General features: G+C 62.3%; 2 protein-coding genes across 2 annotated transcripts in view; both read right to left on the reverse strand.

The window, feature by feature from the left end:
- Positions 1 to 25,076, reverse strand: part of ZNF385C (zinc finger protein 385C) — a gene marked incomplete at its 3' end in the record, with an annotated part of 78,418 nt that overhangs the window by 16,728 nt on the left and 36,614 nt on the right. The window lies entirely within an intron of this gene.
- On the reverse strand, positions 1,485 to 5,262 carry LOC309413516 (uncharacterized protein C17orf113; the record flags this gene model as incomplete). Its single annotated transcript, XM_082010668.1, has 2 exons — positions 1,485 to 3,017; positions 4,744 to 5,262. 2 exons carry the CDS (start codon positions 5,260 to 5,262, stop codon positions 1,485 to 1,487), a joined length of 2,052 nt encoding a protein of 683 aa, XP_081866794.1.

Here is a 25,076-nt window from a genome sequence, read left to right on the forward strand (position 1 = left end):
CGCAAGCCCGGGCCGGCGCAGAGGAAGGTCCATCTGCCAGGGGCAGGGAGGAGGGGGAGCGGCGAGCCCGAGCCCCCCCTCGGCCTCTCCATGCTGTTGCGGCACAAGTCCCAGCCAGAGGCAACCGCAGGGGACCGACGGTGACCGTCAGCGTTATGGACGCTGGGGCCAAGCCCAGGACCCCGTGTCTGCGGGACACCACGAACTTACCCCGGGAAGGAGCAAAGCCGGATCCCACGGCAGGAGCCGGCGCTCGGGATTAAACCGACGCGATGCTTCGGGGTGCTCCGCTGGCTCCACTGCAGCCTAAAATCAGCCAGAAGGGTCTCCGCACCCCCCCCGACAGAGCTGAAGAAAACATCCCTCCGAGTTAAAACCAGAAAGCCCCGTAAGGCCCGGCCGCGCCGTGCGGCACCACTGCCCCGCTCGGCCACCGCGCTGGCACAGCCGGACCCCGGCGGCAGAGCAGCCCCGGCCCCGGCCCCCGCGGGCTCTCGACAGCCTCGCGCGCTTTGGGAAAAAGGAAGTGTTTAAAGGGGAAAATACATGCTAAAGAACTCAGGTTTGTCCCAAAAGTAGATGCCAAAGACTCTTCCGTTGGCTGCAAGGCTGCAGAGAGCCCAGCGCAAAGGCAACGCGAGTACGTGACGCCATTTTGAAATGGCGCGGAAGGAATGACCAGGAATTCGCTATTTATTACTTTTGAACCCCTGCTTATAATTTATTCTGTCATTGCAAAAAAAGTCCTTTTAGATAGTTTTGTACTTTAAACACTAGGAAAACTAAGATAGACCTTTTCAATATATATTTTTATATATATATTTTTATATATATACACATACACATATATACACAATGATGCATTGATAAGTTACTATTTCCTCGGTGATTACATTATCATTCTCTAAATCTCTTGCTCTTGAAATGATGATTACTTGATGCCACTGCTAAAAATATTTTGTGCTGTGCGCAAGGATTACCAACAAGCCACTGCCAGGCATTTCGGGGTTTGCCACGGAGCTAGAAGGATGCGTTGCCTTTTCTGCATTCATTCTCGAGGCTCCAAAACAACAAAAATCAAGTATTTTTGCAGAGTATAAGTAAAAGCTGCTGGGCATCACTGTGCAAAGGCGATGTGACATTCCAGTTCAAGAGATTCGCTTTCATCTCCCTAAAACAAAATAGTAACGAACCCTCGAAAAAAACCTCATGGCAGTTCGGGATTTCAGGTGGCCCCAAGATGTTAAATTCTGGCCAGTTCAGACGGCTGTTTGGGGGAGGAGGGAGGGGTGGTCGTGGGACCAGCACGGCTTTGTGAAGGATCCCGTCTCCTCTTCCCAGCACAGAGCAGGTCACCGTCCACCGGCGGCCGCCCGGCCCTCGCGGTGACCAGCAATGGGGAAAGGCGGCAGCGAGCTGGCACTCGGGGCTACCCACGGGACCTGGCTCCCTGCCCGCAGGGCTCTGCCTTTGCCAGCCGCCGCTCACTTCACCTGCGCCACGATGAAGCCGGACTCCCTCATGCTCTCATAGTACTCGATGGCCAAGGCAAAGTCAAACTCATTGATGGCTGGACCATCAATGGCGATCTTCATGAGGTTGGAGAGTCCCTCGTCCTTCGCGTGGCGCGACCGGCCACGCTTCAGCAGCTCCCGGCCCCGGCTGATCTTCTCAGCAAGGGCCGAGCCCAGTGGCAAGGCCAGGGCAATGGCCGCGAGGACGGCGAAGTCCGGGAAAAGCTCATGCATCTCGGAGTTGCTGTAGACCAGCTTGACACAAAGGTCCTTGAAGGAGAGCTGGCTGAGGCTGAAGACGATGCGCTTGAAGAGGGGGAAATCACTGAGAGCCCTCTCGCTCACCACCACCCGGGAGTAAGCCTGCAGGAGGAAATTCAGCTCGCTGACCCCATAGCTGCCAATGTCCTCCAAAGACTGGGGGTAGCACTTGGGGTTGAAGATGGCTGAGAAGGAGCTGATGGCCTCCAGGACGCTGCTGGGGAACCTGTCCAGCAGGTTGCCCTGCACACTCTCCAGGTAGCTCTCCTTCAGGCGCTCAAAGTGCTTCAGGTGCACCTTGGAGCAGTTGGCCAGCTCGACACCCTTGTAGCAGAGGCGGCTCTCGCCCTCCCGGCCATCCTGTGGGTGCTCATTCATCTCATGGAGGAACTCCTGGAGGTTCTGGCCACTGGCACTCTTCTGGGCCTGCAGGGTGGTGGCTGTGGCAGAGACGATGGGCTTCAGGATGGAGAGGTCAAAGTCCTCAATCTGGAAGAAGCGGCTGAGTTTCTGGAAGATGGGGAGGACATCCAGGAGGATCTTGGTGAAGGCCACAAACTGGAACTTCTTGAGCTCTTCACAGAGGCCATGGGCCACAGGTGACCGCTCCGCCTCACTCTCCAGCAGCAGCACCAGCGTGGGCCATGAGGAATCGATGGCTTCCACGGCTGGGAAAATAGAAGTCCAGTGGATGGTTTTGGGGCTCCCAAGGTCGATCTCGCAGAGGTCCAGGACGCTCCGCAGCTCCTGCAGGCCATTGCTTTCTCCCCTGAAGTTGGAGTAGAGCCTGTACACAGCATCCACCGTGGTCTCATATTTCCGGAGGTATTCGATGCTGACGATGCTCTCAGCCGGCAGCAGGGAGCTTCCGTGGGACAGGCAGTGCATCTCTGTGAGGAGCGGGCAGAGGGCGGTCAGCGCGGTCCCCACCCCACTCAGCCTCTCGGCCACCAGCGAGGCGCTGTCGGCACTGAGCCAGGTGATCTTCATGGTGGGGATGCCGAAGGAGCGCAGCACCTCGCCCACCTTGCCCGCCACCGTGGCGGCCTCCCCGGCGGGCAGCTCGAAGCTCCCCAGGAAGGTGGCGGAGGTCTGCCCGTTGCAGGGGGAGACGGTGGTGGTGAACATGGCGAGGCTGCGGTGCTCCAGGACGTCCACCGTCTCGTCCACCACCAGCCCAACAAACGGCGAAGCTTTTATCCTGTGCCTGTCCTCGTTGTGCAGGACTTTGGCGATCGCCGCCTGAGCCAGTTAAAGGAGGTGCACGGGGCGGGCGGGGGGGGAAAGAGAAACACAAATGAACTTCAGAAGCACGAGGGAGATGCACAGCACCCGGCGCAGAGCGAGCCGCAAGGCTCCCGCCCTCGGATCTCCCAAAAGCGGCGCAAGGTCCCAAGTCGCAGAAAAGCCCTTAAGCAAGCTGGATATATGAGTACCTACACAAGCTGATTTCTTTTACCCTAAATACAGCGTCTCCTCCTGCAGCCCAAGCGCCGAGTGAAGCTGCAGAGAGCTTGGGGGTCCCTGCCCTGAGCCAGGGGTTGGAGCCCCACAGCTTCAGCGGGACCAAACACCGCCAGGGCAGCACCGAGCCGTCACCCGGCTTCCCGAGACCCTGCCTGTGCCGGGAGCGAGGCGAGAGGCCGACAACCGCTGCCTGGGTTCAGACTTCAGCAATTACACTCGTGCTTCGCAAGCCCAGCGCGGGCAGGAGCAGCAGCAAAACCCTGCGGCATCTCTTCCTTCTTTACTCAGTTTCCCCCATTTCAGGCAAACACCCCAGCTTGAAGGGAAAAGTTCCTCGGTGTGTGTGAACACTGTAAGTAGCACTTCAGGCTGAGAAATCTAATTAGTGGATTTAGTCTATCTGCAGGAAAATAAGGCTCTTTAGAGATCTAAAAAGCCTGGCAAACGGCCAAGACCCACTAAAAATTTAATTTGATTTTAACAGGCATGAAGCGTTTGTAAAATTAAAAAAATCCTTTCCAAAGTCTCTGGCTACTTGATCTCTCTGATCACTCAGTTTAGGGCAAAAGAGGAAAAACCCACAGTGCTCGTGTGCTAATTAAACTCCTGAGCTTTTATCCTTCAAGCAGCCCGGCAGGCTCAGACAGGAGCGGATGCTCCTGGTCTCCCCGCGTGTCTAGAATCACACGCGTGACCATGAGCCCAAGGCTCCTTCGATGGAGCCTATCGCCTGCTCCTGGTTTGCCAAATCAGGGAATGACACCAAGAAAGTGCCACGCTGACGCTTAACGCGGAGGAGCTTCCAGCCTCCACTGAAACTCCTGGAGAACAGGAGCATCCGCTGGCTCCGCCGGCTCCCCCGCGGGACTAGAGCCCACTGTGGGGCAGCCTGCTTTTGTGGACCAGGCTGGTGGTCCCAAGCACATCGCGGACGTGCCCTGGTGCCACGGGGCACGTTCACCTGTCCAAGGACGGGGACGGAGGTCTGCCCATCGGCAAACGCTGGCGCAGAAGCTGCCAGTGCTCCCGAGCAGCCAACGGCCCCAGCCCCTGCTCTGCTGGCGGGTCACCAGCTCCCTGCCAGGCCTCCTGCCTGCCTGCCTGCCTGCCTGCCGCCGCAGCACCCAGCTCCGGCCCTCCCGGGCTCACGCTGCCGGGAGGATCCAGCCACCCTCGCTGCAAAGACAACTCCGGCCCTGGTGAGGCAGCGCACACACTTGCCCCGCCATGTTTCCCCGGGGCCCGCGGGACGGGAGCTCGTGCTTAAGGCTCCTGCTCGCACAGGCAGCACCCACAGAAAAGCCCAGCGGGCGCTGGCGACGCTCGACGCGGCGCTGGGAAGCGCGGAGCTCCCCGCTGCAGCCGGTCAGCGCAGGCAGCCGACCCGCCTTGCTGAACGCGGCTGGTGCAGGCAGCCTCGCAGGCAGGCGGCCGTGCGGCACCGTCCGGCCCCGAAGCGGCCGTCAGACGCAGCGCAGAGCCCCCAGCCCGGCATACGCACCTGCATCTCCCTGATGCTGCTGGGGTGGTAGTACTCGCTGTGCTCGGAGGCCAGCAGCGCCTGGCACAGGTTGAACTTCTGGAAGTCGAGCAGGGAGGAGCACTTCTCGTCCGGGATCTCCTCCTTCGCCATCCAGTAGACGGTGGTGAGGATGGCCACCTTCGCCGGGTTCACCTCCACCTTGATGACCGAGTGCAGCTCTGGGTGGCCGTGGACACGGGTCTCGAAAGCCAGCTGCTCCCGGTTCACCGCCAGCGCCTGGCGGTGCGCGCCGGAGGTGACGTGCCGCAGCAGGGCATGGCGCTGGAAGTTGTCCGTGCCCACGGTAAAGGCGTTCTCCGCTTTACCGTGCTTGTTCTTCACCAGCGCCTGCCGACACTCTATGCAAAACATGAGTTTCCTCTCATAGTCAAACTCCAGCCAGGTAAATTCTTCCTTCCAGTGCTCATTGAAATAGCGCTTACACTTTTTATTGGAATTGGAAGTTTCCCCAGCTGGCTTTTTCCCTGGAGGCACCATATTGCTTTGGCTGGGAAATCAAACACTACAGTTGAACTGAAACGTGCCTTGGAGGAGCAGCCTCTACATTTAATTTAGTAAGAAGGTCTATTACAACTCTCCTGGTCCGACTGGAGACGAAAGAGACACAAGGGAAAGGGATTAGGGCCCTGCACTCCTCAGCCTGCGCGCGTCGTTTAGCCTTGGCCGCTAACGACGAGCTGCGGTGGCACAGCGGCGGCGACAGCGCCCGGGGCAGGCAGGGCTGCGTGACAGCCCCGGCATCGCGCAGGGATCCCGCCAAGCGCCTCGCTGGTGTCACTGGCAGCTCTCGGTGTCAGCGGTGGGGCTGGCACACACACAGAGTCCTCGTAATCGCGACACACCCAAAGACGCTTCCCACCGGACCAGACCTCCCTGCTGCGGCTGCTGAAATGAGCGTCCAGCCCCACGAGGAGCAGCACCTGCTGCTGCCGGTGAGCGCCAGAGACCCAGAGCTGAACGAGGATGACTTGGAGGCCAGCTCAGAAACACGGGCTTGTGTGCACACGTGTACGTTTTCACTCCTCCCTCGCTTGTCTCCACCCCGGGAAATAGCCAAAGCCACGCTGCGTCCCGCGGCAGCGGCGCCGCGCTCTGCAGCCAGCGCCCAGCCCAGCATCCCGCCCCGGGGCGGCTGATGCGTGGGACCGCTCCAGCCAGGGCGCCCGAACATCCACTGGAGCCTGAGGCTGCAAGGCGCTTACACACGTATTTAAAGCAGGCAGCTGAAGTATTTAAGCAGCCACTTAACTCCCTCCCTGTACTTAAGCCCCACTCAGTCCGATCCTCACATTCTTCCACGAACTGGATTGAAAAACCAAACTGAGCCTTGATAAAGGCAGCAGGAGGAGGAGGAGGAGGAGGAGGAACCAAGAGCAGGGTGGGGAAGGGCAGGAAACAAATCGCAGCGGGAAAGGTAAAGGAACAGACGTCCAGCAGCAGCGCAAGCCAGGGAATGCTGTCAGCCCTTGTGACTTACTGAGAAACCCATGAGGAACTTGGGGTTTTTCTAAAGAACAAACCCCCAAGCACCAGAGCCATTACCTCAGCGCTCAGGAAGCAGTGGGAAGCCTCACGATTTAGGCGTTCGAGCAATACCCCGACCCCCAGATCTGCGAACATCCTCTCCCGTGGAGCAGGGCTTCCCCTCAGGGTGCCCTGGGCAACGCTGGCTGGGTGGTGGTGGAGCTGCCCAGCACCACAGCCAGCCGGCACTGCAGCCGCGGGGCTCCCTTCGCCCGGCCACCCTCCCCGGGGCTGCGCAGCGTCCTTCACCGACGGCGGGAGGCGGGGGGTGACCGTCCTCAGCCCCGGCGCCTTCCCCAGGGTGCCCAGAAGCAGCTGCCCATCCTCACTCGCCGCCTTGCTGGTCCCTCCAGGTCCAGCCCCAAGCCCTGAGCCTTCGCCCGGCTCTGGGAGTTTCTTCTGGCTGCGCCTGGCTTTTCAGGAGCCCCCTCCTCCTCCTCCCCACCAAACTCCTCCTGATGGAGGGTGGATGTAGCAAAGCCTCCTGCCGCACCGGACGGGAGCAGCGCTCCCGCTTTGCTCCTCCATCATGGAAACCTGGCAAAAAGGCACTGGAGGCCAGGAAACCCTCTCTCTGTCCAGAGAGAAGACGCCAGCCCCCAGGCAGGAGCCGGCAGAGGAGCAGGCAGCACCAGCATCTCCAGGCGGGGCCGCAGCCCGCGTGCTGACAGGCACCCCAGGCACCTCGCCCTGCAGAGGCGGGCGCGGCGGGGCCAGCGCGGTGCGCAGCCTCGGCACAGCGCGGACCCTCGGAGCCCGCGTTCCCCACTGCTGCCGTCCAGGTGCGTCACGGTGCCGGCTCACCGAGCAGCCCTGCCCCAGTTCACCAGGCACGTGTGCATCTTCAGAGCGTTCCCCTTCTGCTTCCAGCCCCGGAGCTCTCGCCCTGTGCTCCTCCAGCAATCCGGGAGCCGCGAGCCAGACCTGCAAGGGCAGGGGGATGGGGACAGAAGGACCAGAGCCGCCGGCCCAGGTCAGAGATGGGCTTTGCTAGTCCAAAACTCAGCTCTAACCAGTCAGCATCAAATGCTTCCAAGGAAGCAGAGACACCTCAGGACACGGCCCTGCTGGGAGTTTTCTTCCTGCCTGCAGGGAGCACGAAACTTTCAAGGCTTGCAACGGGTGCGCGGATTCCCTCTGCATCTCGCGCTCAGCCTGTTTAACGTGGTTTGGTTTGCTCCCCAGAGCCGGGTCTCCTGCCTGGCCCCACACCTCGGCACAGTGCAGCCGAGAGCACCCAGGAACGATTCCCACAGCCGGGGGGTCCCAGCAAAGCTGCAGCCGCTTCCTCTGGCCGGTCCAAGAGCTGCGGCGCAGCCGCCGAGTGCCGGACCAGCATCTCCTCAGAAGCACGGTAATGAGGAAACTGCGACGATCTGGCCACGTGAGAGTCAAAGCCTGGACCCATCTCGGCGAATGTTTCCTCTGCAGTTGCCAGCATCCATCAGACGCTCCCTGGGGATGCAGGCTCTGCCAGGGCTGGGATTGCGCTGGTGCCCCCGCCGTGCCCGGCGAGGCTCGGGGCTCGCCCCCGAGGCGGGAGGAGGTGCCCACGCAGCAGGGACAGCTTTGCCGTCTTTGACAGCCTTGCTGATGGCTCACGTGCCCAGCCCGCCCGGGAGCCAGCGCCCCGATCCCCGCACCGGGCAGGCGTCGAGCTCAGCGTGCCCCGGCTGCAACCGGGACAGCGCGCAGCCCCGGGGGGGCAGCTTCCTCCACTCCCTCCCTGTCACCGGCCCCACTCGCTCCCAAACCCGTCCCCACCTACGCACAGCCCCCGGCACTCACTCCAGCAAAAACTGCTACCTTGGAAAGGAAAAAAAAAAAAAGCAACAATTAGTGTCTGGGGTGCATGGGGCCGGGGGAGCTTGGGAATGGGGCAGAGCGCCGCGGCACCGCTTCCCACAGCGCCCGCCGCGCACCGGCACCAGCCCCGGGCCCCATCACTGCCGCCGTGCGCGTCGCTCCCCGGCCGCTGCTGGCCACCGGGAAAAGCAGCACTGCGTTCCCTCGGGGAGCGGCAGCGTGCAGGGAGAGGAGGTGGCTCGGGAGCGGGGGTGACACTGTGGTACCCCCACCAGCCTGCCGCTCCCCCCAGCCAGGGCAGGAGCACTGTCCGTGGGCAAGTTTGTGCAGGATCGAGATTTACTTGCAAGAGGATGAGCTGCTGCTCTGACCCTTGTACCCGGCATCAGCCCTGGCTGCCGCTCACCTAACGCCCGCCTGGGTGAGGGCGAGCAGAGCGGCGCGCGACCCCGGCACCCAGCCCTGCGAGCCCGACCCGCACGCCCACCCTCCCCCTACATACGTACCATTTAAAGGCTGCCATAAGATTTGGGGTGAGGGGACTTGCAAACTTCCCAGATTTTGGCTTTTAAATAGGGAAAAAAAAAAATCTGATTAAAAAAACCAAACCCAGCCAAACAACGCCAAAAAAAAAAAAAAAAAAAGGCAGCTCGCCGGGAGGCAGGGAGCAGCCGCGCTCCCCGCGCCCCGGCAGCCCCGCTCAGCGCGTGGGGCGAGCGCCCCGCTGGAGCGCAGCGGCTGCGGGAACAAAGCCTGCGGCTGCCGCCCCGCGCTCACGGGAGCATGGGAGCAGCCATCTTGCTGCGAGGACTGTCTGGCTGCGCGGATGCTCCTGGCAGCCAACGGCGGCAGTGGCCACTAGCGGTGGCCAGGAACGGGAAAGGCCGCGTGGCAGTGGCCGTGGGCCGGCCACCACGGCCACCGGGCCGGTGGGGATGGGGGAGGCAGCGGCTGCGCGATGGGCTCCGGCCCCCGGGGAAGGGGAGCACGTGCAGCCGAGCCCCGTGCACGCCACACGCGCCCCTGCCGCCCCCCCTAAGAGCAAGGAGGGCAAAGGCGATGGCATGGGGTGCCAAGCTCGTGGCCCCCCAGGGACCCCCGCCCCGCGTCCCTTGGCACAGGCAGCAGGAGGAGCTGCGAAAGCATTTGCCTCCAGCCGGGACAGGTGTCCCCGGGTGTGGGCAGAGCCAGGACCCCAGCGTCCCGCCGGCGGGTGCTGCGGGCAAAGCGGCTCCCCGGCCCTGCCCGCAGGCACCGCGCTTTTGCAAAGTGCGGGCCCGAGCCCCTCAGCGAACACGGCAGCGGCGCTCGCACCGAGCTCCCGCTCAAGCCCCGTTAGCGGTGCTCCTGGTCCGCAGCGGCAGGACTGGCGCTGGCACCCGCGCCTGGCACCCACCCCCTTGGGCTCCCCAATGAACACGGGGGCTCCACTCGTGCCAAAAGAAACCTTCTTTTAGCGCTAAATGCCAGTGAGATTTAGAGCCCCTCGACTTCTTCCAGAAAGGGGGTTTTATGCCACCTTTGCTTTCCCCCAAACAAGGCTGCTGAGGACGCTAAAATCCCAAAGGGCACCGATGCGCCGCAGGAGGCTCCCATGGGAACACCCCCCCCTGCTCCCCAGCCCCACGGCACGGACGGTGCCCGGGCGCTGGCGGATGCTCTGGGCCCCGATGGGACGCGGGAGCGGCCCCAGGGGACGTGCCTGGATTAGGGGCTGCATTGTACCTGGCTCCGGCTGGCTCCTGGGACCGGCCCCCGGGCGAATTCCTCTCTCCAGGCTCCCCGACACGTCCCGGGGCAAGAGGCTGTTCCCGCTCCCGGCACATTCCTGCCCAGCCACCCCAGCCCAGGGTTAACGCCAACGGGGGCTGGGTGAAACCAGAGACGGGGCTCCCAGGGGTGAAAAAATGCGCTATTTATTCTTGTGCTAATGCAAGCGAGCAAAGAGGACTCGGCCTTTTTCAGCAGTTTTCAGGCAGGAGCTGCCGCAGCCCCTGGTTCGCAGCATCGGGAGCAGGACCGGGGAGGCCAGTGGTGCCAGGACGGGCAGCGGCCGTGGCACCGCGTGCTGGGGCTGATGCCGTTTCCCACGGCCCTGGCGGCGCGTGGCCCCCGCCGAGCCCCCCCTGCACCGGCATCCACCGGCAGCCCCGGGGGTCTCCACCTGGGAACAGGCTTGCTCGGCCCCCCGGATCCCAGCGGCACCGAGAGGCACCCAAACCCGGCGCAGAGCGACGGGGAGCGCTACGAGCCCCACACGACGTCCCGGAAACGGGCGGATTTGGCAAAGGCACCCACTGTCCTCCCCTCCGCTTTCACCAGCACCAAATACAAACGCCATCGCTTACAATTACCATGAGCCAAAGGGAGCTGGGCAGGAAAAATCGGCAGTGGGGAACAAAACCACTCAAGAAAAGAAACAGCAGGGACCAGGCAGGAACCCAAATACCCGCTGGGCAAACCAACCGCGGCAGCACGCAGCATCGCAGCGGGGCCCGGGCTCCGCTCTGAGCGCTGCCAGAAAACCAGGGAGATGAGATGCGGCGGGTCAGCGGCTCCGCGGGGCATTTCGCCGACAGACGCGGGGACGACGCGCCCCATCGCCCGCCGAGGGGGGTCCCCCGCGACACTGGCACTGACGAAGCCGGGGCGCAGCGGAGCATACCCCAGGCCGCTTTTCTCCAGGCACCCGAGGTGCTTTCCGGGAGGCTGCTCCCCAAAGGGGAGGGAGACAGGCACCGGCCGGGGAAGGTGAAAGCTGCCTGCCCGGGACGGGGACCGTAATCATTGTGCCCTTGTGCTTTGCAAAGGGCCCCCGGCTCAGGGGGGTCGGTAGCCCGCTGGGAGCAGCTCCAGCCCCGCAGCCGCCCAGCTCAGCGCCCAGCAAACGGCCTCGCCCGCGTTAACGCCAAACCACTGCGGCCGCGCGGGAGCAAGCGGGGACGGGGACAGACGCACGGGCAGCTGCCGGGGGCCGAGCGGCCGGGTAGAGACCCCGAGCGCCTGCCGAGGCACGCCGAGCCCGGGGAGAGCGTCGGGAAACCAGGGCGCGCGGGGCGAGCCCCAGGGCTCCGGGGGGCTCCGCCTGCTTCGTGCTGGGGGGCACGGCTGAACCTGCTGGTCTCTCCCGCCCTGCGTGCCCCTGCCTGCGGTCCTGCGGCGGGGGGCTACAGGAAACCCATGAAACGCCTCGTGCAAAACAGTCTTTTCATTGCCTTTTTCTTTTCTCCATGAATTAGCATTCCCGCTGGAAGCCTCCAGCTTTAACACGGATTTTGGGCAGTGTTCGCAGGATGTCCCTGACCCTGACGAGCACCCTCCGCCCTTGCGTCCCTGCAGGAGGGCGGGCGTCCCTCCTAAAGGAGCTGAGATGGAAATATTTCTGTTTACTCCCGTGCAGCAGCAGTCTTGGTTTGATGCGATCGTTGCTATTTCTCTCCCCCGTGACATGCCTAGAGAGCTCGGCAGGCAGGTGCCCTGTCTGCACGAGCACATTTATCATCAGCGTGGCACGAGGGCGGCCGCTGCCCGATGAGCCACAGTTTCCAGTTAAGCCCCGCGCCTTCGACGGCCAAAGCAAGCCCGAGGCACCCAGCTCCCGGCCGGGACGCCGAGGGGCCAGACCCCGGCACCCCCGGCCGGCGCTGCAGCCCCGCGTCTGGGGGCCGCGTTCCTCCGAGGGTTTTTCTGTAAGACGCTGAACAGAAGAGGCTGAAAGCACAGCCACGCTCCTCCGAAAGACATTAAATCCCCGAGCCCAAGCACATCTATGAGGTTTTGTTTTCCTCTGTGTCGAGACCTGTAAGGCAGCCTCGCGGTGCCTGGGGAACGCCTCGCGCTGCTCCGGCCGGGAAGCACGGTTGCAGGCCCTGCTCCAGGCTGCTCTCCGGAGTCGCTCCCCGGCACGCTGCCCGAGGAGGGCTGCGGTGGTCATGCTGCACGGGGGGGGTTTGGGGGGAGGGAAGGCGCCCGCTGCCCCGCAGGTCCCCGCTCTCCCTCTGCACCCAAAGCTGCATCTGCCACGGGTCCCAAAATGAGCCAGGAGCAGCAGGGGCACGCACGGGAGGGTGCGGGGAGGGTGCGGGGTTGCTGCCCAGCCTCGCCCCGGGCTTTGCCCACCGCCGCCGCAGCATCCCTCGCACCCGGAGGTGGTGACAGTTCAATTTAATCTCTGCTGTGCATGGCGGAGGAAGGCAGGCTGCGAGGAGCCGCTGTCTTGTGTAGGAGAGAGCCGTCCCTCTGCGAGGGAGACAGCACTCAACACCGTGTCAGCTCAGACAAATTAAAAATACTTCTGCAACCCCCCCGGGGCTGTTGCCTGGACAGGCAGATCTGGCAGGGCTGGCTCCTCCTGCGGGATCTGCTGTTTTGCAGCATCGCTGCAAAGAGACCGGAGAGTCACGGGGAGGAGCGGGTGCCTCGGCTCGGGGAAGGGGATGGGGCACACGCTGGAGGACCCCCGTATTTCCCTGCTGTGTCCCAGCTCTCCTGCACATCTCCAGGGTGCTCGGGGGGTTGTTCCTCGTCTGCCGGGGGGGCCCTTCCAGCACCGCTGCGGGCATGGGGGCTCTGGCTTGGGCACGCTCAGGTCCTTGCAGAGGGGCCTGGGTGGGCAGCGGGCCATGGAGAGGGGACATGGGGTGCTGCTGGAGAAGGAAGCCCCCCGAGCTGCTGACACGGGGGCCCTCCCAGCCACTACCAGCTCGCAGGACGCTGCCCCGCACCTCCTGCCCCTGCGCAGCCTCGTCACAACCCTTCGCTGCGTGACTTGAGCCGGCAGGGAACAAGCCTTGAAATAAACTCAGACGACATCCCTGCGAACGCCCCAGCACGGCCACAAACAGGATTATTTGTCTGGGGGGGGCAGGCAGTGCTCATTTCTCCCCCCGCAGCGACCCCAGCTCCAGGCTAACGCTCCTCCGATCAGGGACGGGGCCAGTTTGCTCTGCACGATGCCGCAGCCGAGACGGCCAAAGCCCTTTTACCACGGAGCAAGAGCAGGAGCAGAGGCAAGGCGATCTCCCACCCTGGGCTCCCTCCCAGTTGATGCACCTGGTCCTCGAAAGGCAGCTCAGCTGCATCCAGCACCCCAGGAGCTGCAGGGAGCTGCATAACTGATATAATAAATGATTTCTGAGGAGCAAAACTGGACACGCATCTTGCTCTGCCAAGCCTCTTTTCCTCCCCATGTCCACAAGCACTGAGCCCACCTCCCCTTGGATTTCAATTCCCAACTCTCCCTGCGTGCCAGCTAATTATCTAAAAATGAGCATTTAGCGATGCCCTCCTTGCAGAGGCCCCGTCCAGCCCTGAGCGGTCGGCGTCCCCCGCGCCACGGCCAGCATCGCTGCCAGGGCTGGCGCAGCCTGGCCGAGACCTCACTGATCTCTGTGACAGGTACCAAGGAGCTCGGGAAGGAGTCGGGCTAATCCTGACCCGGGGCAGCGGCAAAAAGGAGGCAGCGAGCGTTAAACGCTAATCCGGGCTCCGCTCCCCAAAGCCCTGCCTGCCGCTCGCCACCATTGCCTTCTCCTCTGCGGTGGTGGTGGGGGAGAGGTCGTGGTCCTCCCGAAACACAGGGAGCGCGGGCGGGAGACGGGAGCCCCAGATTAGTTCAGCTTTTATTCTGGGCATTGTTTAAATAATAAAAATTACAGAAGAGTCGAATTCATTACAGTCAGGGAGCAACTGACAGAAATGAAAAGGGAAAAAAGATACTCAAATTGATGCTTTTTCACCGTTCAGTGAAATAACCAATTTGGAACAAATTAAGGGGCTCCCGTCTCTACCAGCCTTTTGAATTCCCTCTAAGCCAACGCACATTTTTCATAGTGCAGCGTTCCCTCCATTAGCAGTGAAAACTAACGATTTCTATTATTCAAGCACCTGAAGGCAGGTGCCTCCCTCACCCAGTCGGGGCTGGGCTGTCCCTTCCCCAGGGCACCGAGCCCCCAGAAAGCAGAGCAGAGCCGTGAGGAGACAGACGGGCTCAGAGAGGATAAGTGACATGGCCGGGGCCACCCGGCAGGTTAGTGGCAGAGCCAGGCTCCGGGCTGGCGACAGTCCTCTCTCAGCGGTGCCATCCCAGACATGCCGGAGCGATGCACGCAGACCATCGTGGTGAGGCCCAAACCACTGCACCTGAGGGTGTCACAGCTGTCCTCCCAGCAGTGAAACCACGTGGGCTTCAGCCAGCCCCTCCCGGCTTTGCTCGCCGGGAGGGGGGTGAGAGGGGAATCGCCCCACCTGCAGGGGGTCCCACCAGCGCAGACTTCAGGGGTGCAAGTCCTGGGGGGCCGAAGGGACTTTCAGACCCCAGTCCATTTACATATTCCCCCGCCTCTAAGTTTTATGAAGGTCAAAGCCTTGTGCCTCCCCCCGCCGGCTTTCTGCTCGCAGCGTTACGTCCCGGGAGCGCCGAGCGCAGCGCCCATCGTGCCTGTGCCGACAGCTGCAGAAGTGCGTAACTCCCCACCACGGCTGCCCTGGGGCCGGGCTGCTCATGCCCAGGGTTTGGAAGATGACACACATCTGTCATTATTTTTTAATTAGATTTTTATTTCCTACCTCTAGTATTTCATTGTAATTTCCGCCACTCCTACCCAGGCCGTGCTAATATAATCGCTTCGGAGAAGAGTGGGAACAGCCAGCCTACTCGTTCTAACATCCCTCTCAGAAAAGGGAAAAAAAAGCAATCTGCTAAATGCCCAGCCCCTGCAGTCATTACCAGCTTAAGGACATCAGGCGGGTGCTGGAATGGACCATCAAAGCGCGGGTGCCGGCAGCCCAGCAGCCTGCTGGGAGCGCCGGCGCTGCAGAAACTTCAAAAAAGTTCACGTTTGCTCAAAATACCTGTTAGCAACTCATTATTCCAGCAACGTGAGGTAGAATTAAAAATGGTCTGAAAAAATTTGTGAATTATACCCTCGGCTTGATGCTGGAAACGCAGTGATATTTTCTAGCCCACACCATACCGGAGGTCAAGATTAGATGACAGTTTGGTCTAAAAATACTCCAAAGGGGAGGCTGAGGCTGTCGGAGGAGCTCAGAGCCCCGGGTGCTCCCCGGGAGTCGCTCACGCCTGAAACCAGGGGACAGAGGTTTTCTCCAGGACCCTTCCCAGAGCAAGGCCCTGGCGATAAAAACAACCGCTGCACTTACCGGGAAGTCACCCGATTCACCCTGCCCAGTCCCACCGTCTGAGGAAGGAGCCCCAAGGCCAGACCCAGCGTTTGAGTGGGGACACACTCCCTTCTCCGCTAGCCCAGACAACGACGAGAGCACAGGAAGCCTCATTAAGCCGCCAATTAACAACAGCAAACTCACAGCTGCATCAGGACCCACGCGTGGTCCCACCCTGTGCTGCCCACCGTGGGTTTGCGCTGTGGCACGGAGCGATGCCGGGTGACCCCGAGTTCCCACTTTTTTTTGAAGAGACGCTTAAAACATGGCGGGGAGAGGATGCTTAACCCTCGCAGGCGGCAGCCGCCGCACCAACACCTTGTGACCACCACATTTCTCTATCTGCAGCGCCGCGATCCCACGTCCGCTCCGGCCCCATCACGGACATTGCCAGCGAGCCCCCACACCGCACCCGGCAGCGCGGGTTCAAAATCAAAGCTTGAGTGGCTTTCCAGCATTCCTACGTGTCTGAGACCACAAGGACTAAAAGCAAGCTTTGGGGGGGGGGTAGGCTGCAGCTACAAAAAGCGAGCTCCTCGAGGAGCCCTGTCAGGCGTGCCAGTTCCGTACCGTCCGCCGCTCCCCGGCCTGGCTGCGCTCCCGCAGCCACAGGCACCAACAAGCACGCGCCTGCGACACCGCAGGAAAAGGAGCGCGTGTAAGCATGTAGACAGGCATGCGCTCACACGTATGTGCACATGCATGCGCGCGTACACGCACGGAGAGAACCAGCGCTGCTGCCCGCAGCGACCCGCCGGACCCCAGCAGCCGGGGGCGATGCTCCTTCGCCGGCAGCCTGCCGGGACGTTACTGCCGGTACCAACAGCAGAGCTGAAACAACCAGCCCTGAATCTGCGTGTGAAACGGGTCCGAGCGCGGCGTTATGCTCCATTTGCTGCCGCAGCCCCACTCCGTGAGCCCGAGACGGCCAAAACCAGCAGCAAAGCAACACCACCGTCCACCCGGCCAGCCCTTCCCCACCTTTTCTTCAGGGGCACCGCCGGCCGCTCTCCCCCAGCCTCATTTCACACAAAAACACATCAAACGTTCGCGTTGCAGGTGCGGCAGAAACACAAGTCGGAGCTGACCCCCAAAGGAAGAGCAAGGGCAAAATAAAAGCCGTGTCAGCGCACGACCTGTTTCTTCCTCTTTTTGCAGCCCTGGGAAAAATCAATAAGATGCAGTGAACCCAACTCAGCTTGAATCCCGTAAGTAATTAGGATTAGCAGGCTGGGAGACGAAGAAACAGGCTGCATGTGTGTCTGGGCTGGGAGGGACCATTTTGTGGGCGTACGGTACCCAGCTTAGTTGATGCAAATAAAAAGAACAGCTCTTGAAATGGGTTTTCTGGCAGGATGGCAACAGGGAATGGTAACGACCTGATTTGCTTAGAAAGAAGAAAATCTAACGAGGGCAATTTAGCGTGCTGAAGCTCTGATGGGAGCAGGACGGGGACCCCGCAGGTGAATCAAGATTTGTGCTTGATGCCGGCTCTGTTACCAGCCGCTCGCTCCCCAGCCCGAGCTCCTCAAGCACTACATATTTCTGGAGCTCCTTCCTGGCAGCAAATAATCCACCTCCGTTTTTCACTATGAAGGGTTATATCTGTGGTCAAAATTGCGAAGGGGAGAAAAGACGCTCCCTCCCCAATAAACTTAGCAGAGCTACACAGAAAATAAGAAACAATTAGATGTATTTCTTCTCAAAGAACCGCTCGTACCTTGATTCGTGTCAATTTTCCCAAGCTGAAGGAACTCGGCAGAAGCCGGCTGCCTGCAGGAACGCTTCACCGGCTCCGGGCAGGCAGCAACACCCCTGGGAAGCAGCGTGGCGAGCGCCCCGGACCCCCCGGCCCCCCAGGGCTGTGGACGGCAGGGCTGCCGCTAACCCCGCCGGGCAGCGGCTCCGCGGCGGATTGCGGGCGGGGAGCGATGGGGCTGAGCAGCCTCCGGCCGGCTGCTCCCGCGGGGGGGGGAGGAAAGTTGCGTTTCACCCACCTAGAAGCATTTTGGATCCGGCTGCTCGGCTCGGCGCTGCTGGTGCTTCCCGCTCGCCCGGCTGGGCTGCGGGCAGGGCGGGCAGGGCGGGCAGGGGCGGGCAGGGCGGGGCGGGCTCGCCCGCAGCCCCCGCTCAGCCGCGCACCCCCCACGCAAGCAGCTCCGTGGCCGCCGGGCGCTGCGAGCCCCTCGCCCACGCGTCCGGCCGCGCCTGGGCCAGAGGGAAGGCAGCGGGGGGTGCCGGGCCCGACCGCGGAACGGGGGGAGGCGCGGGGGGGCCGGCTGCCCCCGGCCCGGCACGGCTCGGCACGGCCCGGCACGGCTCGGCGCCCCTCTCCCCGCTGCCGGCGCGCAGCCAGCGCCGGGGCTGGCACGGCAGAGCAGCAGGGCGGGGAGGAGCGCGCCCACCGCCGGCTCCCTCCGCGCCCCCGGCCCCCGCCGAGGGCCGGCCGCGGCCGCGCGGGCTCCCGCCGAGCTGCCCCCGCGCTCGGTCGCCGCCGCGGGGGTTGCTCAGGGAGGGGGCACGGCCGCGGCAGCCACCCCCCGGACCCCCCTCCGGGAAAGGCTCCCCAAAATCCCCCCGTGGGCAGGGTCGCCCGGGAAGCCCAGCCCGGCCAGCACGCAGCGGCATGCACCCCCCTCCAGCCACCAGCACGTCCCTCGGCTTTCGGGGTTCGCGGCTGAGGCGCTGGCACTCGCCCAAGAGCAGCAGCGTGAGCTCACCCCTTTCTCCACTGGCCCCACGCGAGGGGTGCGACCCTTCGAGCCAGCCCCGGAGCACCCGCGGGGTGCCAGACAACCTGCGCAGGCCGCGCTGCCCGGTGCCCGCGTGTCCCTGCCTGGTGGCCACATATCCCTGCCTGGTGGCCACGCGTCCCTGCCTGGCTCAGCCCCGTCCCCGAGCACTGGAAACGAGCCGGGTCCGATCCAGCCACGGCATTGCCTCGTGGGGTGACACGGGCAGCCTGGCCCAGGTGGGGGGCTTGCCCCAGCCCCCCGTGATTTGGGTTTTGCATAAGCCCTGGAACCCGGGGTTTGCCGCCCTCCCCATGATTTTCATTAGCAAGGGCTGAGACAGTTGGACTCCCCGATGGCAGCACCTTCTCTGTGCTGAATTTTTGGCCACCAGAGCGTGTCGGGAGGGGAGATTCATCACTGGATGGCACGGTGCCTTTTAGAGGGGGAAACGATGAAAAACCTGCTTGTGAAAAGAGGAAACAATCAGCTCCCCCCAAAAGGGACATGAGAACAAGGAAGGATTTAAATACTTCCCTCAAGTCGAAAAACTCAAAGAGTCAGGCAGGAAGCCCTCTCCTTCAGCCACAAGTAGAGCAAAAACAACGATGTAAATCACGAGATGCCAAATTCCCTTCCCAAGCACTGCAGCCAGACCTGGCACTTTTGGGGTAAATTCTAGCATTTTGGTGCTCAAAAAGCGCCCAAAGCCATCAAGGGTCCCCCTGCGTGGTGCTGCCAGGCCAGGGCAGCCTGTGGGTCCTCCTCCCAACACCCACCCGGGCTCGGCTGGCACCGGAGCAGCACCGGCAAAGCCCACAGCAGGGTCGATGCACGGGGCACACACAACTCCCAGCGCAGGGTACTGCTTTCGGGGTCGTTAGGAGCAGCAGTAAGTTTAGCCCGGGCACTCGCTAATCTGGGATTGACAGCTGGGCCCGCGCCGCCTGTTACCAGCCTCCCGGCAGGCTATTTAAACCCAATATTAATTTGTTTAATGTCATCAGCAGTTTGGCGTTACTGCAAGCGAGTGTCAAGCAGAGGGGAGCGTGGAGGTGTAAAGACCGGGAGGAGCGGCAGGCTGACAGCCACCCGGGGGCTGTTCTCCTTTGCCCTGGGACCACCACAAGCCACAGGCAAGTTTGGCATCTCCCGACCTCCAGCCCCGCTGGCAAGGACCGGCCAGATCAATGTACAGCCCTGAACCCCCCCACGCCATCCTCCATCCGCCCTCACCCCCGACCAGCCCCTCGAGGTCTGCACAGCAACTTCAAGAGCAACCTCCCTGCTCCGGCCAGTGCCCAGTTTATCCCAGTGCGCCGGGCAGGTCCTGGCTGGCATGGCCGCAGCTGACGGGTCGAGCTGGCGTGAGACGGAGGGGTAGGAGGGAGGAACGGCAGCAGGGGACGGTGCGTTTTATGGCCGAGCCTTCGAGGCCAGCTGGAGCAGAGGCTAATTGCAGGTACTGATTACAGACCTCTGCCATTAACGCCTCCTGCCCGCCCCTGCCCAGCCGCAGCAGATCACTGGAATTTCCCAGCGATGCCGCGTGGGTCCGGCCGGTGCATAACTTGCTATATTTGTACGTGGACCCCGGCGCCGGCACACGGCGGCAGCACAAACCCTCCCACCGGGCCCAGACCCGCGCCGCCCTCCCGGGGGCATCGCCAGCTGCCCCGCACCCCGGGGAGCAAAGCCCAAACAAGGCGCTTTGCGGGACGGAGCTGCCGCTGCCGAGCATCCTCACCGGAGCCTGCCGCTGCGAAGGGCGCCTGGGGGCTGTGACGGCGGCTCTACCATCCCTGCCTAACACCGTGGGAGGCACTAAAAACAAAATCAAAGCCAACGGGCGTCCTTGCGTCAGATGCTACACCCCTCCCCGCGGTCACTGCTTTTCGACACAGGCTGTTAACCGAACTCGGGGCCCTGCCGGCAGCGCGCCCGGGGGGAGCGGTGAGGAAACCAGACTTGCAAAGAGGCAAGACCGCCTGCCCTCAGCACTGCCCAGCAGTCCTCAGCTTGCAGCTCATCACACACGTCCCGGGAGAGGCAAATCCCAAACATGCAGTCAGAGGAGGGGCGTTCGCCTACACCCGCTGTAGAGCCGGGCTTGCTGGGGCAAGTCTGCTCAAGCTGCGCCTGCAGCCTAGGCAGCGGCAGCTCAAAGGGAAAGGGAGGGCAGGGAGATGGGGAGGGTGCTCGGGAAGCAGAACGGGTCCAGCCGTGACCGACCCATCGGGCCCGGTTTGGGCACGGGCTGTCCCTAACACCACCGATTCCCTGGGCTCTTTGTGAGGTCAGGCTCCAAGGTCCACGACAGAGCGATTACTCTGAAACCTACTGAGGGCAGTGTTGAAATCCTCACTGGATGAGAGATGACCAGGACAGGCTCGCCCCAGGCTTAGACTCCAAAATCAACCTGGCAAATAGTGACCGGAATTGGGCAACGACAACATCAATAAACGAGAAGGGAAAACAGAGGGATAAAAAAACAGCGGGAAGCCCCCCCCCGCCCCCAGGTCTGCCAAGCCTTCCAGAGCCTTTCTGGCTGACTTTGTTCACCGAGGATTTAGGGTATAATTTGGGGGTGAAAGATGCCAGATAGGATCAAGACCGATACACCTGGAGGACGCGTATCGGTTTTCTTCTCCTCTGTAACTTGAGCCCCGTCAGAAGCAGAAGGCTCAGGCTGGAGCAGCCGCTGGCGTCTCATCCCCGCCAGGCCAGGAAGGCGGGCGCTGACCCTTCCTGCTCCCGAGTTTGCTCAGGATTAAGATAACATTTTAAGGGCCGAATCCTCCCCCCAGGGCCTTCCCACACAAAGAGGACGGGGTTTGCGGCTCGCGTTCCCCTGCAACACCCCGTAACCCCCTCAGTAAAGAGGGACCCGGCCAAACCGCCGAGTCCGCAGGCAGGCGCCCGCCCCGATCAGGGCATCCCGATCTTTAATTAATTCTTGCTGAAGGTTTCTGCTTTTATGCATCTAAAAAGAGCAAACCAGGGAAGCTAACGATGCATTTATCTATGCCGAGGGGCTCACCCGCGGCGGTGCTGGATGCACCCCCGGCTGCTGCCCACCGCTGCCGGGACCCCACGCACCGCAGCGGCTGGGGGGCTGGGGTTTAACCTCAATTTTCTCCAGGAAAGGAAGGTCTGGTCTCATCATGTTGCTAAGAACCACAATAACAGCCAAACGCCTCGGCTTTTCTTCTCTGTGCGACTTTAATCTTCCCCCTTTCAGGAGCGGAGAACAATATTGCCCTTTCATTAATCCCAGCTCCTGCGCAAGGTCTCAGCTTTAAACCGAGATGGAAACTACTCCATTAAGGGCCTTTTTGTTGCAGGGCAAGGCGTAAAAATGTTATTTTCCCCTCATTTTAGTAAGGATCCACCTGAAAAAAGCAGCTTAAAATTGCTTGAATGTGTATTCTCAAAATTCTCGCCCTTTAACAGCAAGGCCATAATAACTGCTGCCCGGGTGTCACCGCAGAGGACAGCCACTGCGTCCCCAGGTCTGGCGACATTAAATAGGGTCTGCTCCATCCATCGTCACCCTCCAAGGGGACGGGGCTCCGGCGTGCCCCAGGCTGGGCGCCCGCGAGGAGCCCCGAGGACGAGCAACTGCTTGAACGCAGGAACCGCCGCGGGCAGGAGGTCCGGGGTCGCGCGTTGCGGCTGCCGCCTCCCGCGTTCATCGTCTTTCACAGCGAGATGTCTAATTACGAAGGCATCCAGGCCAGGCCTGCAAATAGGGTGGAGAAACTGGACGGCCTAAAAGTATTTAATTATCACAGAAAGAGATGAAAATTACACCTGTAAATAGTTTCAGAGAGAGAGAGTGTAACATTTTCCACCCAGTTTAGGAGGCCCCCCCGGAAGAAGCGGGGGGGAGGATTTCACCTGCCACCGCACTGCAGCACGCGAAGAGCCCCTTCGCGCCGCGCCGAGCCCCGGGCACGCGCGCGCAGACCACAAAGCCGGGGCTTCCTCTGAAATCCCAAGCTCGCCCAGCGCTGCCGGGAAGGACGCCTGGAGCCCACCCCGGCACAAAGGCACCCGGGGCTGCCGGCGCGGAGCCCACCCGGCACCCGACCTCTGGTAACTGGTATCAGCAGCAGCACAGCGGCTTGAAAAATGTTTGGAAGAGGTTTTGTGTCCTAGAGGTACTAACTGGGAGCAGCCTGTGGAGCCACGTGGAAACCCAAGCCTTCCAAAAGCTGCCGTTAGCTGCCGGGCTCCGACCCCCGCAGCCAGGCGCCGTCCTCATCCGCGCCTCTGCCGCGGTTCCCCCCTTCGCCGGGTCTCCAGCCCGCCCCGCACGGCTGACGCCCGAGGCAGAGCCTCAGCAGCTCCGGCCACACGGCATCCGACATGGCCCAGCACCATTATCCCCTTGCCATGGACAAGGGCACCCACACGGCACCCCAGGCAGTGCCTTCCTCCTCCCTCCTCATCCTCCTGGCTGGAGGGTGAAAAGCATTTGCCATGCCGGTTCCCCCCAGCCCCGTGCAGATTTCCAGGGGGGGTTGCAGGGCTCCTGAGCCCCCATATCGGCTCAGCTGGGGGTTGGCATGGCAACCAGCTACCCAAAATCTTCTTGATGCTTATTTAGCTGGGGGTCCCCGCTCAGCTCCGCGCCCCTCGGAGCACGCCTGGCTGCGCGCGGGGACGGGCGGGCGCTCCAGTGCCACGGCACTGAGCACGCCGAGACGCTCCCGCTGACTCGGCAGCGGTAAAATAAATGAAGCTATTACTCATAAATCTGTGGCTGTAGAAAACATCAAAGGTGAGCTGGAGCAGCATTGTGTGTGAGTTTTCAAAAAGCAGCAACAACTCGGAGGCGAAAAAAATGGAAGGAAACCTGATTTAAGGCGACCGTGCAATGACCGCAGCTAAACACAGTCCCGCTCCGACGGACTGCGACCGCCTCGCCAGCACGGAGAGCAGGGAGGGGGCTGCAGCCCCGGGAGGAGCCGCAGGGGCCCGGCCGCTGGTTCTTCTGCCGGCGGGGAACATGGCCGTGGAGGTGCGCACACCGGGCGCCCGTGGCCAACCCGCCCGGCACACACGGCCTTTCCACCGATCCGCTCTCAGCAGCACCGGCCGTCCCGCATCGGCCGTCCCGCAGCAGCAGCGGGGCAGGGCGAGAGGCAGGTCCCCGGCAGCGGGGCAGAGCGATGCCCCGCCAGGCTGCGTTCCCTGCGTGGCCACGGAGCATCACGGACCCTCCGTCCCCTCGGCCGGAGCGGCAGCGCCTGGTCTTACAGAGCCGAAATGCGGGCGCAGCGGCCAGGGTCCGGCGGGATGGAGCCGAGGACCCTGACTGCAGCGCAGCCCCCCCAGCTCCTCGCTCCCCTCCCGGGCACAAACCCAACCGCCGGCGCTTGGGCTGTTGCCATTTCTCAAAATGCCAGAATCCGGTTTTCTCCCTCTGCACGACGATGCTGCAACACCGTGGGGTTATAAAAAGGAGAGATCATTCTGGGAAAGACGGCATAAAGCATGACGAGGGAAGATCATCTCTTCATAGGAAATTTTATATTGCTTACGACTTACTGTCTGTGAACATAAAACAGTTTAAGCAGACGACCCTAAATCACAGTGACAGCTTTACACTACCCACAGAGCTTTGCTCGCCCTTATCCAGCTCAGTCCTACCTACCTCCCCTCCGCGTTTTCCTTTTTCTTTAGCGCGCTCCCCGCCTTTTCTCCAGGAGAGCGGCACACGTGTGCGCCCAGCGGGCACTGCGAGGGACAAGCTGCGTTCCCGGCCTCGCTGCTCATCGAGACCCCCATGAGTCACTTCCCCATCGCCGTCAGCCCTCCTGCCCCGGTCCCCCCGACTTCGGGACGGTGCCTCGGCACAGGGCGGCCGCGCGGCCCTCGCGCACGCGCGGCCCGGGGCGACCCGTTTTAGCTGGCCCCTCTAATCCCCAATGACAGCGGCCGGCGCGGGAGCGGGATGCAGTGGGATGCTTCACCTCCCTCCCACGCCGGAGCGGGGCAGTGGCCGGCAGCCGCCCCCAGCCCCGGAGCAGCAGAGCCTCCGCCGCGGTCACGTCCCCCGGGGTCCCGCGCGTCCTCACCTCCCCCGGGGACGTTTAAGGAGCAAAACGTACCTTTGTGCAAGGCTGCCGGCTGGCAGGCGAAGCAGCGCAGCAGCCCCCGAGCCCTCGGCGGGGGCACAGCCGAGCCCCCTCCGGCTGGAGGCGCTTGTATCTGATGCCCGAGGCGGCTGCGAGAGCCAGAAGCTGCCCGACCCCGGAGCACCCCCGGCACGGACCCGGCACCTCTGCCCCTTCCCAGGGGGGCCTCGACCCCGCTCGAAGCTGCCGCTGGAGCCCGGCGCCAGGCTGGGCGCTCGCCCGGGACCGGGTTCGGCGGCTGCTAACGAGCCGAGACACGCTCATGGTTAGCTGCTGCATTTACCATTTTCCCCACTTAAAATAAATTCCAGGCTTTCCTCTTCCAAACCTGCTGAGCTGATGCTACATGGGAAACTGTGAAATATTCCATGGCTGCATGTTCCCCATCGCTCTTAATCCACTTCTAATTAAGATCACGTGTGACGCATGCCTGAGCTAAGTGGCCATAAAACGCTATTGTTGCAACTTGATAGCAAACCAAACGGAAGAAAATTACAGCAAAATCCAAGATTAAGGACAACTGGCTCACAAAATACAGTGCTTAAAAATAACATCAGGCGATTTCCTCCCGATTTTGGGAAAAACTGCCACCGCCAGCGGCATCGTCTGTACACAGCACGGCTCAGCCTCTGCCTCCCGGGCTCTGCCGGCAGACGCCTCGGCAGCGCGCCGCGCCGCGCTGAGGACGGCCCTGCCGACCGCCACCGCCCTGCCGCGACCCCGCGCCCGCAGCGCGGCGTCCACGCACGGTGCCGCGGGGCACAAACCAAAGCCCCGGAAGCCTCAGCCGAGGGCCAGAGCCCCCGGGCGCCCCAAGCTGTGACTTTAGCCAATGGCTTCCCCGAAACCCGTCCCGAGCGGCTCATCCCAGCCCACCCCGGCATCAGGAGGTCCCCCAGCA

This window comes from Phaethon aethereus, assembly GCF_964289735.1.
Source record: "Phaethon aethereus genome assembly, chromosome: 25".
Taxonomy (NCBI): Eukaryota; Metazoa; Chordata; class Aves; order Phaethontiformes; family Phaethontidae; genus Phaethon; species Phaethon aethereus.